Raw genomic sequence first — 15,701 nt, 5'->3', positions numbered from 1 at the left:
ACTGCTTATGACGTTCCAGTGAGAATTTGTGTGCACTTAAGACAGTAGAAAGCAATGGTATAAGCATGAGTTTTTTTATCCATTTTCGCTCTTTTATTCTTTATACACCCCTTCGGACTTAATTAATTATTCTCATTATTTCAAAATTGTTTATAAGTACCTTTTAGACATCATTCTATGTTGTTGTAGAACTGTCTTCTGCGTAATTATTTTAGCGGGCAGTAAGTTTGTCAGCATGTAAGAAGCGAGCCTTCAACGAGGGAAAAGGCATAGCCATTAACCTGGCCTTTGACCATGCTGGTCTTATGCCAACGAGATAACAAAGCGGACCCTATTTGAACTTTCAACTAATAAATGATAGTTAGCAAGAAGCCATGCAAATGAAACATCATGACAGAGCAGTTTTTCAAAATAATTCCTTTTCAAAGCCAAGAAAGGGAAAGTTATACTAAGCATGAGAGCATTAAGCATGCTTTAAAAATTAAATTCTGCAAGCTCCAGTCGTAACCTTACATTTTTGCTTGCTTTATAATCAAACTGTTTGCTCAGCGGATGCTCTTTTGATCATTCCTTTGTATTTTGCTTTAAGGAAATCAGTTAACATTCGAGGGCATCCCCCTTGGCATCGGAAGATTGCTGAATCTGGTAAGTTTTTGCCACTTAATTCAAACAATTTTTTTCATGGTACAAAAGTTAAAAGTGGCCTTTAAAAAAGAAAGCATTTTGTGTCATACTATGAGGCATTTTCCACTTGTATTCCTGTAAGATATCCATTTTCTAAATTTTTGTTAGCATTCCCAATTCTTTGACAACGTCAGAGTTTTGTTTCACAGGCTCTGCAAGAATGTGTGCAAAATACAAATTCACATGAACAGAAATTTGAAAAGCTATAAACCTTTTTATCAGGATGGCTACTAAAATATAAAACGCAACTCATGCATACCTTCTATTTTTCACATAGTGCTTACAGTTAGCTGCAGACTTAAGGATAACCTTTGGATGGCATTAACAATATCTGACCTGCTCTTTGTGTGTGTTTAATGGAGTTTTGCCATTTGAATAGAAAATATGTTAAAATATAAAAACTGTCTGTCAGAAGTCTTGGGCACTGGAATTAAATTTTTTGAATATTTTATACTGCATCTTTCCCTCCGGTAATAGGTTCATTTCTGATAGGTATGACATTAAAATTCTACTACCAACATTGTTTTGGGTGACAGAGAGGTTGCGGTGTCAGTCTTTTTTATCTGCAACAGTTGATTTGTTTTAAAACCACATTTAAACGACAAGGCATTTCAAGAACTCATTGCAAGAATCGAAATTATTTCATAACCGTAAATAAAAATGATACCCCATGTTGTTAGACCGGTTGCACGTTACGTACATTAAGACTCCGTCCACTGGTTGTCTTCTTTGTACCAAATCTATGTATAAAACTTGTGATTTTGTTTTCTCTGTGCATTTTAGGAGGTGCTCATGGCAGCTTGGAATCGTTTGGAATGTATTCCCGAGGGTGTCTGCAGGTATTGTACAGCTTGTTGGCGAATTTGAGTTGCCAAAGTAGAACGTGTATGACGAAGAGTTTTGTCATTCGGTGGCTTTGTGTTCAAACATTTAAAGCATCATGGAAAACTTAAAGAGTCGTCGATTTTGCAGAAGATGTAAAGGCGTAAAGTAGCTTCTGCATAAGTGTTACTTTGTATAGAGGCTCTTTCAGTGTGATTTTAGCGCTTATATTTCCATTGGACTAGAGTCAAATAAGAACCATTATTACTTTCAAGGACTTAGGTCAGTTATATCTGATGTATAAATTTTGATGTCTAAGTATCTTGTATAATGTTTCCGTTTTTCCTTCAAATCTCTTTTTTAATTTTTTTTCCTTATGTATTTTATTATCATACTTTAGGTGTCTCAAGCTGAAGAAACTAATTTTGCATTCAAATTGCCTCATAACTCTTCCAGAAGGAATCCACTTCCTGGCAAATTTGAAAGTGAGAAGCTTGTGATAATAATTCGAATTTTGTCGTTTTTTCTGATATGTTCTACTATAATTTTTGATAATGAAACAAATGTTGACTTTGCTTTATGACTTTAGCATCAACGCTCTGAATGTCCGCTTTTATGGTTATTTCATATCAGTTACTTTGAAGATAGGATGTTCTTCTCTATTTCCATTATTGCGGAGGGATGTTAGATAAACGAGAAATTAGTTTTCAAGGCAGTTTAAAGGGGACAGACAAACAGAGATACAATATAAATGCCTAAATACAGGACGGGTAGGATGCTTATATGGTACAGTCTCTCATTTATACCCCTTATTCAATGATGAGGGTATTTGTTTTTATAAGAGATACCAGAATTGAGCTGTGGAAGGAGGTGCGAAGTTTCAGTACCATCTGTCCAGAACTGTAGGTGTATAGGTCTGTTCTGCAAGACTAATTTCTAAATTAAAATATACTTCGCAGGACTTGGATGTGCGAAATAACCCGCATCTGGTAATGCCTCCAAAACCTGTCTCCCAGAACGAAGCAGATGCAGAGTTCTACAGCATCGACTTTTCATATCAAACTCAACTCAGATACGCTGCTGGACACTCCCCCTCGGCCATACAAAGTGAGTGGTCTTAGCCGCATCAAGAAGCCAAATGTCTATTTTTATGCCTCACCCGTATTTTTTTATGGTTTCTTTGAAAAATCTATCAATTGAAAAGACGCGCAATGAATTCTGTATTAGTGGACACCTCCTGTCACCGTACAGCTACTTATAGCGGACATCCTATTATACCGGATAGCTTGTTATACCTGGCACTTTCTTATACCCGACACATTCTTATACCGGATACTTTCTATAAACAGAAACTTCCTTATAACTTACACCTCCCTACAACGTAAATCTGTAAAAAACTAAACCAAAACTTCATTCTTACGTTTCTACTGTGTGTGAAATAATCTCTAGACAATGGAAGCCTGCTGAAAACGGAAATAGATCTGCTATTCATGTTATTCTGGTACTTAGATGTTATACCTTTTTAATCTTTGACGTTTTTGCTGAATCTTTTAGCAGTGATAAATAAAGCACTTTTTTCTTTGCAGTTTCTAAAGATCCTATCGCCAGAAAGGTTTTTTGATTTTATCTTTGTATTTATCAAAGTATTTTATAAATCTAAAACAATTTTAGTGGAGTTCGGATGCAGAAACCTTTAAGAAAATTTATTAGTATATTAAAATAGTATATAACAAACCAATCATTTTTGTTATTTTGTTCTGAAACACCGTATTTTCAATAGAAATTTCCCAAGAATTTTCAATTAATCTTATTCTTTTTCAGCTACGCTTGCGAGGTCGCAGGTACCAAAATCTCACTGATACCGATAAAAAACTGAAGGTAAGAAAATAAGTCGAGCATACCCACTGACAACATGCTTTTTGTTAATTTAACATGAAAAGAATGTGTAGTACAACAAAACGACAGTCAGTTGACATCTTCAAACATCCTCGTTTCAAATGATCCTTGTTTCAAAACATCCTCGTTTCAAATGATCCTCGTTTCAAAACATCTTCATTTGAAACATCCTCGTTGTGCAAAAGTCACGTGGGTAAGAGTAGCCTTTAGGTATTTGATTCTTTCGTCTAATGTTCCTTTGATAGTTATCTATTATGCTAAGGTTCTATTATCGTTTTATCTATGTCCATTAGGCATTAAAAGTCTCTTTGCTTTCATTTGTAGCTTAAGATGCACTATATTCAATAAATCAGATTGTTTGAGTCTATATGTTCATGTAAATGTATTTATATTCACTATGTTCTAATATTCTAGGGAATGGTAGAAAGCGCTGAAGAAAATAAAGCACACCACAAGAATCCGAAGCAAATTGTAAGTGGCAGCTTGGGCCAGTTTACTTTTCGTTGAAAGCAGTTTTGAGAAAATGAAAACCAATGTACTGCGGAGCGAAGCAGATTCAGAAACACAACTGCTTAATTTGTTTACAAAAACGAATTGATGTCACTATCACAAATAGTAGCGATTCAGGTCTATTTCAAGTCCAATTTTTAGATGGATAAGTTCTATATTTTATATTTAGTGACTGTTACAGCTAATCGGTAGAATGGCGTATTTTGAAACAGCCCGCGAGCAAATATATTTAGTAGTCAAAATTATTTGGAAAAGGCATTCGAAACATCCTTGCCTGATTTTGATTCGTTTCTTTTGTAGGACAACGAGCCTGAAGGACCACAGTACTTGAAGTAAGTGTCATGAATGTTTAGTTCAAATTTCGATTCATCGAGTTTTGCTGTGTATCACCTATTGTTTGAAAAATAGCAAATTGAGCACTGATTGCTAAATATAGAGATAACTGCTTAACTGTTTCTTTTCAACAGGGGGCGAAGATGGAACGAAGCTCTTGTCAAGCCTAACTTGAATTACAGCGATATATTTGCCAGTGATGTATGCCAGGAACCAGGTGGGTTTTAGCAGCCTTTACTTTATCTAAATAAACCACTTTACTTTGAATATGCACTCGGTTTTCCATCCATCCTTTGTCATTTTGCGTATCATTAATTCTAACTATTTCTGAAAGCAAAATTGTTAGTTAACTGGCTAATTTCTTGTAAATCTCTAAATCTTGTGCATTTTTTGTAGGTCTCACATGTTTCCAAATTGAAAACTTTATGCCTGTTCAACTCGACGAAGGTAAAATTTTATATTGACCGCTTTTAGTCTTGTGTATTTAGCAGTTGCTCGAAATTCCATTCTCTGGCATTGTATTGTGTTATTGATAACCTTTCACTCTTTAATACTCTCCGTATTGCCCTGTTTTTAAAGCCATGCCCCTTTCCTCCTTGTGTTGCCTTGAGCCTGTCTGACTGTCTCCCTAGATCGAACGAAATTTCCTTTGTTCCAAGTACTCTTTGCCATAACGTTTCTCTATGTGAACCTCTTTTTAAATACAGTTTTGTTATGACCCGTTCCAAAGTTTCGTCCTAGATCTGAAATCCTCCACTAAGACAACATTTTGTATGATACGAAATAATATAAACAAAGAACACGATTCAAATAACATACAAACCAGAATCTCATCCTCATTATTTTTTTTTCAGCACTGTTGGGGAGGTTTTATGATGGAGACTGTTACATTGTCATCAAGGTAGCTATTTTATTTCATATATTATGTCATCAAAAATTACACTGATGTGTTAGTATTGTGGATGATTATACGGCAATGACCAACCAATTTTCTTCAATTTCATTTTTTCTGCTATAAGAATTCAATTCCAATTAAACATAAAATATTTTGACGAGGTGTAAAAAACAGTGACAGGGAGTATCGATAAAATTGTGCGATTTGAGACTTCAAGATGGCTACCTGGTCAACATTCAAAAGAGAGGTGGTATAAAAATTGTGATGACAATTGAAGTATGTTGCAATAGAATTTAATACTTTAAAGGCTTTGAGTAACTCTCAAACAAGATATCGTATTTAAATTTGATTTAAATTGGCTGGTTCCTGGTTTTCGACCAATCAGCAACAACCACCTCTCGAACTTGAAGACTTAATCGAACTTTTTTTGTCTATGTGAATTACGACTTTCTGTTTTAATTCAGAAAGAACTGTCGTGTTTGATTGATTGTAAATCTTTTATTGGTTTGTATTTTCCACTTTACAGGACATTAGTGTAATATAAACATCGAATTTTATAATCTTAGACCGCATACGATGATTCAGACCAACTGGAATGGCAAATTTTCTACTGGATTGGACAGCACTCTACGGTATGAAAACCCGGAATGCAATATGTGTTGTCTAATTTTATGACGCTGATTATTATGTCTACCTAAAACCTTTATATCATCTCTGCCAGCAAACTTTTGTTGTGGATCTGTTCTAAGCCTAGCAAGAACAGAATCTAGCAAGTAAGTATGAATGAAAACAGGCTCTTGACACCCCCCATGTATATTTCGTAAATCTTTGCTTAATTTTATTTTAATGCTGGTAAACCAAGGTTTCTATTATGTAAGGCAAATACCATAATGTAAACATACTCTAATATAAAGCGCTTGTCAACAGTCTTTGTATCATAAGGGGATTTATTTCAGCATGATAATTCATTACTTATTTACTGACATGATTCCACCCTTCGAGCAATGTGCTATTTTAAGTCCACCACATACTGTTTCCATACAGTCTTTGGCCTTGCTTTTTCATAATATGATACCAGCTTCCACTGTGATATTTTCCTACTAACATTTTGAGGACAAACTTAATCTACATTATAAGACACAATAACTATACATACTCTAAAATTATTCTTAGCTCGACAAAAAGGCTTGTTCTGCCATTCACGCGGTCAATCTTCGAAATCTTCTTGGTGCTGAAAGCAGAACTCAGGTAGAAGCATTCAGTCATGTTTCCTGAATTGAATCTGGATTATAGAAAGCCCTTACTCTGGTCATTAATGTGGCTCTCTGCCTAATCGCCTGCAGTTTCCACCCTTACATTTATATAGCCTTTATAAAGATCTATATATATACATATATTGGTGTGATGTTTGAAGCAGATTTTGTAAAAAGAGAAACCGTTCGTTTAGTCTAAAATAAAAAAGACCAGTAGCTGTATTTTATTCGATTAAGCTATACTGACAAGAAGAATTGTTTCTTTGTGTTTTACAAGCATGCTAAGTGAATTGTAAATGGCATATTTTCTTACACGATAAAATCTGGAAAGAGAAGATTCTTCTTTGTTCAAGGATTAACAAAGCATCTTCAGTTTGTTTCATTCTTTCTTTTCTAGAGAGAGGAACAGGGAGACGAGTCGCCTGAATTTCTAGAATTATTCGAATCGCCAATATCCTATATCGAAGGAGGTACTGGCAGTGGGTTTTTCACCGTAGACGAACCGGTAGGTGTTGAAAGCAATCAAATATTGAATCCTAAGAGAGCCACGGTTACAGGCAGAGGTACCAGAAAGAGCTGTAGAGCAGGAGGGGAACAGAGCGCCTATTTTAGCAAGGGGGGAAATGCCCCCGTGCATTCCCGTGCATTCCCGTGCTCTGGGTTCCCTTGTTACAGAATCTAGTAAATACTTCGTGGCTATATAGAATATTTTTACACCTGGCAAAACATATGCCAGCCCAATTGACATGACATAAAATGCTGCTTCATTGAATGTTTCCTTCCCTAAGTCAAGACTGTATTTTTAAAAAGGGGCCCCTTCAGTTAATTGTGCTTAGAAGCCGGATGTTTTTGTGCTTTTGCATTTTGCAGCCCTGAATTTTCCACACCGCCTTTGATATTTAAATAAACCTTTCCAAGCCTTCTTAACAAATAGAATGATACCTGCCTGGCTCTCCATGCTATAAAATTTTCAATGAATTTATGCACAGTATTTTGACTTTGTAAGTGCCTGGTAGCACCAAACAGTAACTTTTCGTTGTACCAGCAATTTTAAGTATTTCCCTAAGGGTTTTTCACATGCTATTTTTACATTTTTCTCAGCGAAATAGATTTGAGAAAAACAAAAACTTTTCTATATCGTGTAATTGCAGAATTTAAAATGCCTGTGTTTATTCATTGTTGTAAAGCATAGTAAGCAAGATGACAAAAATCAGTGAGCATTGTGTTTCCTTGTGTCTATGTGTTTTCAATATGAATTTCGTTGCTCTTTTAGCCACATATTACCAAGATGTATCGTGTTATTGGCATGCATGGCTTCCAAATGGAACCGGTAAGGAATTTCTGCAATTTAGACATTCTTTACTTTGTTTGTTAGTTTTTGAGTTTTTTTGTTAGGTATGAGAATGACTTTGCTCCAATATTGGTATTGCTTTTTATTAAATGTTCACGTTTTCGGTTTTATTCTGGAATTAATATTTGACGAAAATCCTTCCTATTGGCCTTTGGTTGATGCTTTTGACCTGGAATACCTGATCTCTGACCCGAATATTAGCTAGCTTTTATTATTTTATGCATTTTTGCAAAGTCCTTAGATCCTTTATGAATCAAAATTGCAAATCTTCTGAAAGCTTCTTTATGTTATAAGCTCAGACCAGTTCACTGCCCACTTCTACCTCTCTTTCTGGATTGTTCTAGAACCTGTTTCTTTCTTTTGTATTTGTTGTGTGAGAAAGTGAAATATGTACATATGATTATGGTTATGAACAATTTTGCTCCTTAGGTTCCTCTAGATTGGAAATCTCTCGACCCAAATTTTGCATTTTTATGCGATGCAGGACAGCACGTTTATGTTTGGTCAGGAAAAAAGGTATTCAATTTCAATTGGCTTTCTGGTTCATTATTCTCATTTTGATTCAATCATTTCCTACTTTTTCAAAAACTCGCTTTTTCTCTGATGCCAGTTGTATTTTCATCGGTATTCGAAAACCTTAACCTGCTAGTGATTAATTCCTTCTCTTAACAGGCGCCATTGATGACAAAAACTAAAGCAAGGTAATAATAAATTTCTCATTGTTTACCTGTGCCGTGAAGAATTCAAATGATTTGCTAAAGCAGTTAGTTAAACCTGTAACAAGAATACGAATTCTGCTCTGTCGTCCTACAGTCTTGTTTTTATTTACTAATAATAATCGCAATAATATTTCATGCACCTAAACTTCGTTGAAATCCTCACTTAAGTTCTATTGTACTACACTTAAACAGCTTCTCACTTTTTCCCTCTTCTTGTAGGCTGTTAGCAGAGAAAATTGTGCGCATAGATCGAAAAGACAAAGCCGAGATCCATCAAATGTTTCAGGTATTAATTACATAGCTCTCCGCACTTTCACCACTCATTACATGGGAGGTGAGTTGAAAACAGACAAATCTCATGTCTAAGCCCATAGGATCAAATGGAGCCTATTTTGTCGTTTCTTCAAAGAATTTGCGAAGACTTGATTAAGAGCTTATCTTTTCATTAAGAATGCTAGGCCTTTCTTATCTAAATAAAGAAAACACACTATCAGCCATTGTGGCTTTTTAACTTGTTTACGATTGTGAAAATATTATCACACGACTGCAACGCTCAGACACTTATACGCTTGCTTTCCAGTTTAAGTGATGGTATATGCGTCTATGCGTCATATAAGCAGGGACATGAGTATTTAAAACCTAAACTTGTTCGTCTCCTTTTACGTTTGAGCATTGAAGCTTGTTTTTATCTGTTTACATTAAAATTCGCTTATAGCTGCAGCCTCGTTTTGTAAAGTACTCGAAATTTCAACCCGTTGCTCATATAAACATTTTGAGCTCAGTCTCAAATTAAGCACCAAATTTCACCCCCAACCCTTGATTTCTAAAAGGGATTTGACTGTAAAATTGACTGGGATGTAAAGCTAGACCTCGGGTACTCGGGTTCGGAATCTTGTAAAAGCTATATCGCATAAACACTGTGAGTATAAAATCTTGTGACAATCCTTTAAAATCTACTAGCGTTTAAATGTGTATTCCTAATTTGGGGTCTAAAATTGATATGTGGAAATGTTATAAAATACCCAAGCGAAACATTAAGTTGAAGTTGGTGTATTTGCATGCTGTCAAGTGTAAAATGCTCCCCTTGTATCTGTTAGCTTTTTGGCACCTAAAAGTCAGTTACCTCCACAACTATGTTTGTCTACTGTATGCCTTTCATATTGTGTCTCTTTAGTTACAACTAAAACTGAATTCAACCTTTTCGTGTTGTATTTTCAGGGCCGTGAAGATGATCCGCCATTTTGGGAAATAATCGGTGAACCTAATGGAGATGTTATTGTATGTAAACTTGTTTTTCTGAATTTCTTAAGATTAAGACTAAGTTAAACGTATCATTATAATTTAGAGTAAAGCTTGAAAGATTTGAGATGAACATGTTTTCTTTCAAGCCACCAAAACTTTTGCTCAGATTGTATCTTCAAAATGGTTAACGTTACCCAGGCGACTTACTACTCTTTTATAATTTTGTTTCGTTGTTACATCCGTATAAAGTTATTGAGCCAGTTGCACACAAAATATGACAGTATCTTGTTTAAAATCATTAAAACAATATTCTTGCTTTGCTATTTACGAACACTCCATCTTTTAGGAACACGAAGAATTCACTTCTTTCAAACCAATACGTCCAATTTTGTATAAAGTTTATCTTGGTATGGGATACCTTGAGCTTCCGCAAGGTAGGAGTCTCTTTGTTAAAGAAACATCTACATATCATGAATCTCTACTTGAATTTAAATTCCACTCTGACCGTTATGTTTACGCGAAGTAACAATTTTCTTCTCTATAATTTCACTCAAATATAGCTACTCTAGGTTTTTTAATTGTAATCTATCTAAATTTATATGAATAATGTTTATATATAACCTTGCGGAATATTTCTGTAATCACTGCTGATATTTTTGTAGTTGAAATCCCCAAGAAGAGGCTCACACGTGCACTTTTGGATTCCAAGAATGTTTACATTCTAGACACGTGGTCTGAAATTTTCATCTGGTAAGATGACCAATGCCACTCTCATTTTGCCCTTCCTTCAAAGAAGTTTGCTTAGAATATTGCTAAATAGTATGTGGTAACATTATTTAAAAGCTTTTTGAATTGTTCAGCGAAGTGAGAAAAAATTAACTCGATTTTCTTTGCGAGAAATTTCAGATAGGTTCAGCTGCATGTCTGTTAATCATGGTTCATGGAATTCACTTCATTTCCATGTTCTTGAATTTGGTTTTAATTTAATACTTTTTATCGAAGATGCTCCAGCCCATGTCATAATGGTTGTTCCATTTGGGTTATTAGTAATTGATTTGCACTTGCTATTTTTCTGTATCTTTTATCAGGCAAACCTAATCATGCATCTCTTGTCTTCCAGGATTGGCCGGCGTTCTGCGAGATTGGTGCGTGCTGCTGCGCTTAAACTCGCGCAAGAATTGTGTGGCATGTTTGGACGGCCTGAAATAGCAACCGTTTCAAGAATTCTTGAGGGGTAAATGTTTCATTTATATATAATTTTAGAAATTTTTGCCACCAAATCTATGAATGGTTTTTTGTAATTCGGAAGAAAGCCGAAAAAGATTTTTATAAACAGCAAATTTTTTGAAATAAATATCAAATTTATGGCTCAAAATTTGGCAATGCTTTTTTAAGTGAATAGTCAATATGCCATATGTCTCAATTGTTTTTCAATTTTGTGAAAAGCTGTAATGCACTATAGATAAAGCCACATCTTGCCTAGTATTTCTTTTTAAGGAGATTGCTTTACATTATCAATCACAGTTAAGTGGATAAAAAGTCAATTAAAATGTTATCTAAAAAGTGAACAATTCAAGAAAACTCATTTAACTTTTAAACAAAACGCTTACTTGCCCTTTAAATGGTATTTTCAAACAAAGAAACCCATTCTATCAAATTTGACTACTTGGAATGTGCTTTTCGCCCAAGCTGTTATAACCTTTCAACACCTGATAATCTTTGTTTCCTAGCTCTGATGTTGTTTTTTATACAGGGTTGAGACTCAAGTTTTCAAGACGAAGTTTTCAGGCTGGGATGATGTGCTGGCAGTTGATTTTACAAGGACTGCAGACCGAGTTGCTGAGCTAAGACAGGTACGTATTTGTTTGAAAACTGAGATTTCATTTGCAATTTTACTTTCTTGCAATTCCTGTGATTTCATTTTTGCAATCTATTAAGCCAATAAGAAAGATTTTCTGTGGTAAATTATCTAGAAAGAGGTTTAAATCAAAGAGAGATTCATATACATCGCATTAGTAATTTCAGGTTCGGTTTGGTATGCCTGGACTGACTGAACGCGCTGATTGCACTTGCAAAAGTACACTGGATTAGTTCTATGATTGGCATACTGTTTTGAATGTAACCAGCAATGCTAAACGGTTTGGTGCCAATTCAAATACGCTAAACAAATTTAAGAGCCATGAATGTTTTTACGATTTTACAGATTTTGCAAAGGACTATCTTCAAGTTTCCGTCTGAAAGGAAAGTTTTTTAAAGATCAGGACACTTCAAACCTTCTAGTCGGCATAGAATCCAACGCCATTGTTCCTTTGACTTGGCAATGAGTGACCAGTGATTTGTTTTATTGAGACGACACAAACTGACTTCAAGTCTTTTTGTAGGATGAGACGAAAGAAGACGGGAAGAGTCTTATTGCCATGACACCGCCTCCAAAGACCCAGAAAGTGGACCTTGCTGCCTTGTTTACCGCGCGGCAGCCTTCCATGTCGGATACGGAATGCGTAAGAAAATTATTTTTTGGCACTTATTTTATTCAAAACTGAGTTAAGACTAGGATAGGTTCAGCTGCATGTTTGCTTTCACGAACTGGAGGAACATGTTGAGAAAGCCAAGTCATACAGAAGCCTCATGTAAATGCTGACTAAATTTATTTTGTTTGAAAGTCCTTTTGTTGCTTTATCTTATGTGTGAGTGATAACCAGGCTTTCTCAGCATTCATTTTATGTTCCAGCAGATGCTGGACAACGACGTTTCTTCCCGCCTCGTTGACGTATTGTATAGTGTTGCACTTATTTGTATCATGTTAGGATACACTGATCGAAGAGTGGAACGAAGATCTCGATGGAATGGAATGCTTTGTTCTTGAAGGAAGAAAGTTTGTCAGGCTTCCTGAAGATGAGATAGGCGAGTTTACTAGTTTGTTACATGTTTCATAAATTTAGATTTTTTCTAAAGAGAAGAAATACTGAAAATGGCAATTCAGAGCAATTCATCTGATACCATTCAGAGTATAAAATGTCAGAACAAAGATCAAAAACTCTATGCTAGGAAATATAGTTACCCAATTTTGGATCAAAAAAGGCCAATTGCAAATGCTTTTAAGACGAAGTATTGGGTTAGCAGCACAACGGCCTATTTGCTCTAGGGTGTTGAAAGGTGATCTAAAGCTAATTTTTAGTACTCAGCTCATTTCAGATAATTTTATGTTGTAAAACCTTTGCCTGTCAAATCTTTTCTGTATCTTTTCCTTTCCAGCTTTTGTAAATCAAAGATGACGAGTCTTTTGGTTCCCTTAAGGCCTTTTTCACTCTGTTAAATTCTGATGTGCAGAACCTTTTTTGGACAACAACGTCTTAATTATTCGTATCTTCTGCAGGTCACTTCTATACTCATGATTGCTATGTGTTTTTATGTCGCTACTGGGTGCCTGTTGAGCTTAAGGAAGGTGAGGAGGAGGAGGAAGAGGCCGAGGTGGAGGAGCAAGAAGACGAATTCCAATGTGTTGTTTATTTCTGGGAGGTGCGAACTAAAAATCATAGACAATTGTTTCGTCGTTATGCTTTATTTTTTTCTGTTGCTTTGATAACTGCTATTCAGGTTCACGGCACCGTTATCAAGTTACTAAGTGAGGTAATATCACGAAAACTGTCAAAAGTTAAACCTGAGCTTTTTTATCTCTGATCAGATAATCTTTGGTATATTGCACTGTTTTCAATAATATTGTCCCTTGAAGATTTGACTAAGTTTTGTCTTTTCCGGTAGGGTCGAGATGCTGGCAGAATGGGATGGCTAACTTTTACTTTTAGGTAAACTTTTTTACACATAGAAATTTCACATTTAGCAAGATCAAGATATAGTTATGTCAAGATACGCGTAAGGCTAATTTATGTAAAGAAAACGCAGAAATTAAACTTTATTTTCTTTTGGCTTATAATGAAATATGATAATATAGCCCGAGACTTGTTTCAGCTTTGTCGCCTAACAATACCGCTCCCATCACCCTAGTTAGCCTTGACGTAAAAGTGCTTTCAAATTTCAAACTCAAATGTGATGAGAAACTCACTCTATGTAACAACATTCGTATCTAGCAATTCTTTGACATGTAAACGACAGCAAAAAGTGAAGGATGCATTAAGAAATGGTTGCACCACTACCTTTGCTTCTTTTGCTAACTGCATTTTTTTTATCATATGTTCCATACTCTAAGAACTGCTTCTTCTCATAGGCATTCTTCACTAAAATGATGTTTGAAGCAATTTTATATAAAGTTAGTTTATTGGAAAAGTTAGTTTATTCTTCATCATTTCTTTTCTCATTCAACCAAAGCCTGCAAAAGAAATTTGAGGCTCTTTTTGGAGACAAATTGGAAGTCGTGAGAACAAAACAGGTGAGAAGATCACTCAATATAATTAGAAACATTCTATCTCATCTTCCTGATTTTCTATCCAAGATCAGGGAGATGAGATAGAATCATCAAAAACTACTCTTGTTCATTACAATATCTGGATGAATCTAACAGTGTTCTTGAATTCTATGGTGGTCACCGTTAGTTGATGGAATGAACTTGTATAGAAATCATTAGCAATTGCTACGAAACCTTTTTAAACCTTACATCACTAGAATTTCCTCTTACAGGCAAGATTTCCGCATGAAATCAAGATTTTTTCTAAAAGACAAGATTACCTCTTAAAGTCAAGTTAGATATAAAGTGTGTTAAAAAAAGACATCTTAGCCTTTTAGCTGGTTTTGACTATTAGTAAATGTCTATCAATTTTACATTACAGCAACAAGAAGCATTGAAATTCTTGTCACATTTTAAGGGAAAATATATCATTCACAAGGTGGGTTATGCTTTTCCACAGCTTGTGTGGCTATCCAACGAAAGATTTGGTATTAAAGTAAATCTTTAGCACCTCTGCAATAACTATTTTTTCAGGTCTTTTATGATAACTATCGGTGTATATTATTTAGAAAAATTTGTAGCCATGAGTTTAAGCTGTATGTTATGAGACGACAGTCTTATTTTTAATATTTCGAGGTATTTCTGAGCTTACTGACTAAAAACATTTTTTCAATACATGAATACTCGGCCGTTCTCGTAAGAAAAGTGCTTTCTGTTTTGCAAATGGGTATTTCAAGCGTTTGTTTAAACCAATTTTAAAAAGCCCAACAACGTTTTTGAAAAAAAAATATGTCCTCGTCTCATAATATGGCTTTCATAATCTGCAGGTAAAATATGTTTTATTGTACCTGACATACAACTTTGAATTCGCCCGTTTATATTTGTATGTGGAATTGTACGGTATTGTTGACAGGCTTGTTGGATAGTACGCAATTTTGTTGAGTGTTGTTTGCACCAAATTAATAAACCGTAGTTATGGAAATATAAGACGGTAACTACGCACTGTTTTGTCATATGTTCCAGGATTCAAGTTCTACATTGTAGCACGGACTACCTTGACAACACATTTTCAATTCCTAAATCGATGCAATCTCTCGGAATCGTTTTAAATCCTTCCGAATACCATCAGTGGGATTTGAACGAAATCTGTTTCGGCATCTTATTTGCAAACCTTGCCGTAATCTGTTAAGCATCTCTTCTCAGTTTGGCCGCAATCGTCGATGATATTTAAGCCACTGCAAAAACCTGAAAATTAGCCATCTAATCTTTGCTTCGTTTCGATAAAAGCCAGTTTTCTTCAGATTATGAAAATTCGAATCAACTCGTTTGAAGGTCAAAAGCAGCATATTTTAGTCGGCTGAACTGTCTCTGTTTTAAAAACCCACTATCACGCAACAAGAAGCCTCTTTATTTTATGGGGTCTTATCTTGTTTATCAACATCACGCCTGCTCAATTCAACATATTTCTGAGTCAGAAAGTAAAAATTGCTCATTTTTCCTGCTTTGAATTGCACAGGATAATGTTTTTTTGTAAATTTGTTTTGATGATGATGCATACAAAATTTTATCCTTCTGCGGAAATCGATTTCATATA

General features: G+C 35.1%; 1 protein-coding gene across 1 annotated transcript in view; it reads left to right on the top strand.

The window, feature by feature from the left end:
* LOC135691779 (protein flightless-1 homolog) overlaps positions 1-15,701 on the top strand; it is a 31,973-nt gene that overhangs the window by 10,852 nt on the left and 5,420 nt on the right. The window contains exons 16-44 of the mRNA XM_065209749.2: positions 590-645; positions 1,468-1,523; positions 1,907-1,991; positions 2,466-2,613; positions 3,093-3,118; positions 3,328-3,384; positions 3,817-3,873; positions 4,213-4,244; positions 4,380-4,462; positions 4,642-4,692; positions 5,100-5,146; positions 5,707-5,772; positions 6,314-6,388; positions 6,791-6,898; positions 7,667-7,723; positions 8,174-8,260; positions 8,417-8,445; positions 8,683-8,749; positions 9,682-9,741; positions 10,052-10,139; positions 10,368-10,455; positions 10,826-10,939; positions 11,459-11,558; positions 12,087-12,206; positions 12,513-12,609; positions 13,082-13,224; positions 13,468-13,511; positions 14,032-14,092; positions 14,490-14,546. Coding sequence (XP_065065821.2) covers positions 590-645; positions 1,468-1,523; positions 1,907-1,991; positions 2,466-2,613; positions 3,093-3,118; positions 3,328-3,384; positions 3,817-3,873; positions 4,213-4,244; positions 4,380-4,462; positions 4,642-4,692; positions 5,100-5,146; positions 5,707-5,772; positions 6,314-6,388; positions 6,791-6,898; positions 7,667-7,723; positions 8,174-8,260; positions 8,417-8,445; positions 8,683-8,749; positions 9,682-9,741; positions 10,052-10,139; positions 10,368-10,455; positions 10,826-10,939; positions 11,459-11,558; positions 12,087-12,206; positions 12,513-12,609; positions 13,082-13,224; positions 13,468-13,511; positions 14,032-14,092; positions 14,490-14,546 — 2,159 coding nt within the window. The remainder of the gene's footprint in view (positions 1-589; positions 646-1,467; positions 1,524-1,906; positions 1,992-2,465; positions 2,614-3,092; positions 3,119-3,327; positions 3,385-3,816; positions 3,874-4,212; positions 4,245-4,379; positions 4,463-4,641; positions 4,693-5,099; positions 5,147-5,706; positions 5,773-6,313; positions 6,389-6,790; positions 6,899-7,666; positions 7,724-8,173; positions 8,261-8,416; positions 8,446-8,682; positions 8,750-9,681; positions 9,742-10,051; positions 10,140-10,367; positions 10,456-10,825; positions 10,940-11,458; positions 11,559-12,086; positions 12,207-12,512; positions 12,610-13,081; positions 13,225-13,467; positions 13,512-14,031; positions 14,093-14,489; positions 14,547-15,701) is intronic.

The sequence above is a fragment of the Rhopilema esculentum genome, chromosome 13 (genome assembly GCF_057945365.1).
Source record: "Rhopilema esculentum isolate cy_ngs chromosome 13, ASM5794536v1, whole genome shotgun sequence".
Lineage (NCBI taxonomy): Eukaryota > Metazoa > Cnidaria > Scyphozoa > Rhizostomeae > Rhizostomatidae > Rhopilema > Rhopilema esculentum.
Note: the sequence above shows the minus strand (reverse complement) of the source record. Positions and strands in the feature narration are given on the sequence as shown.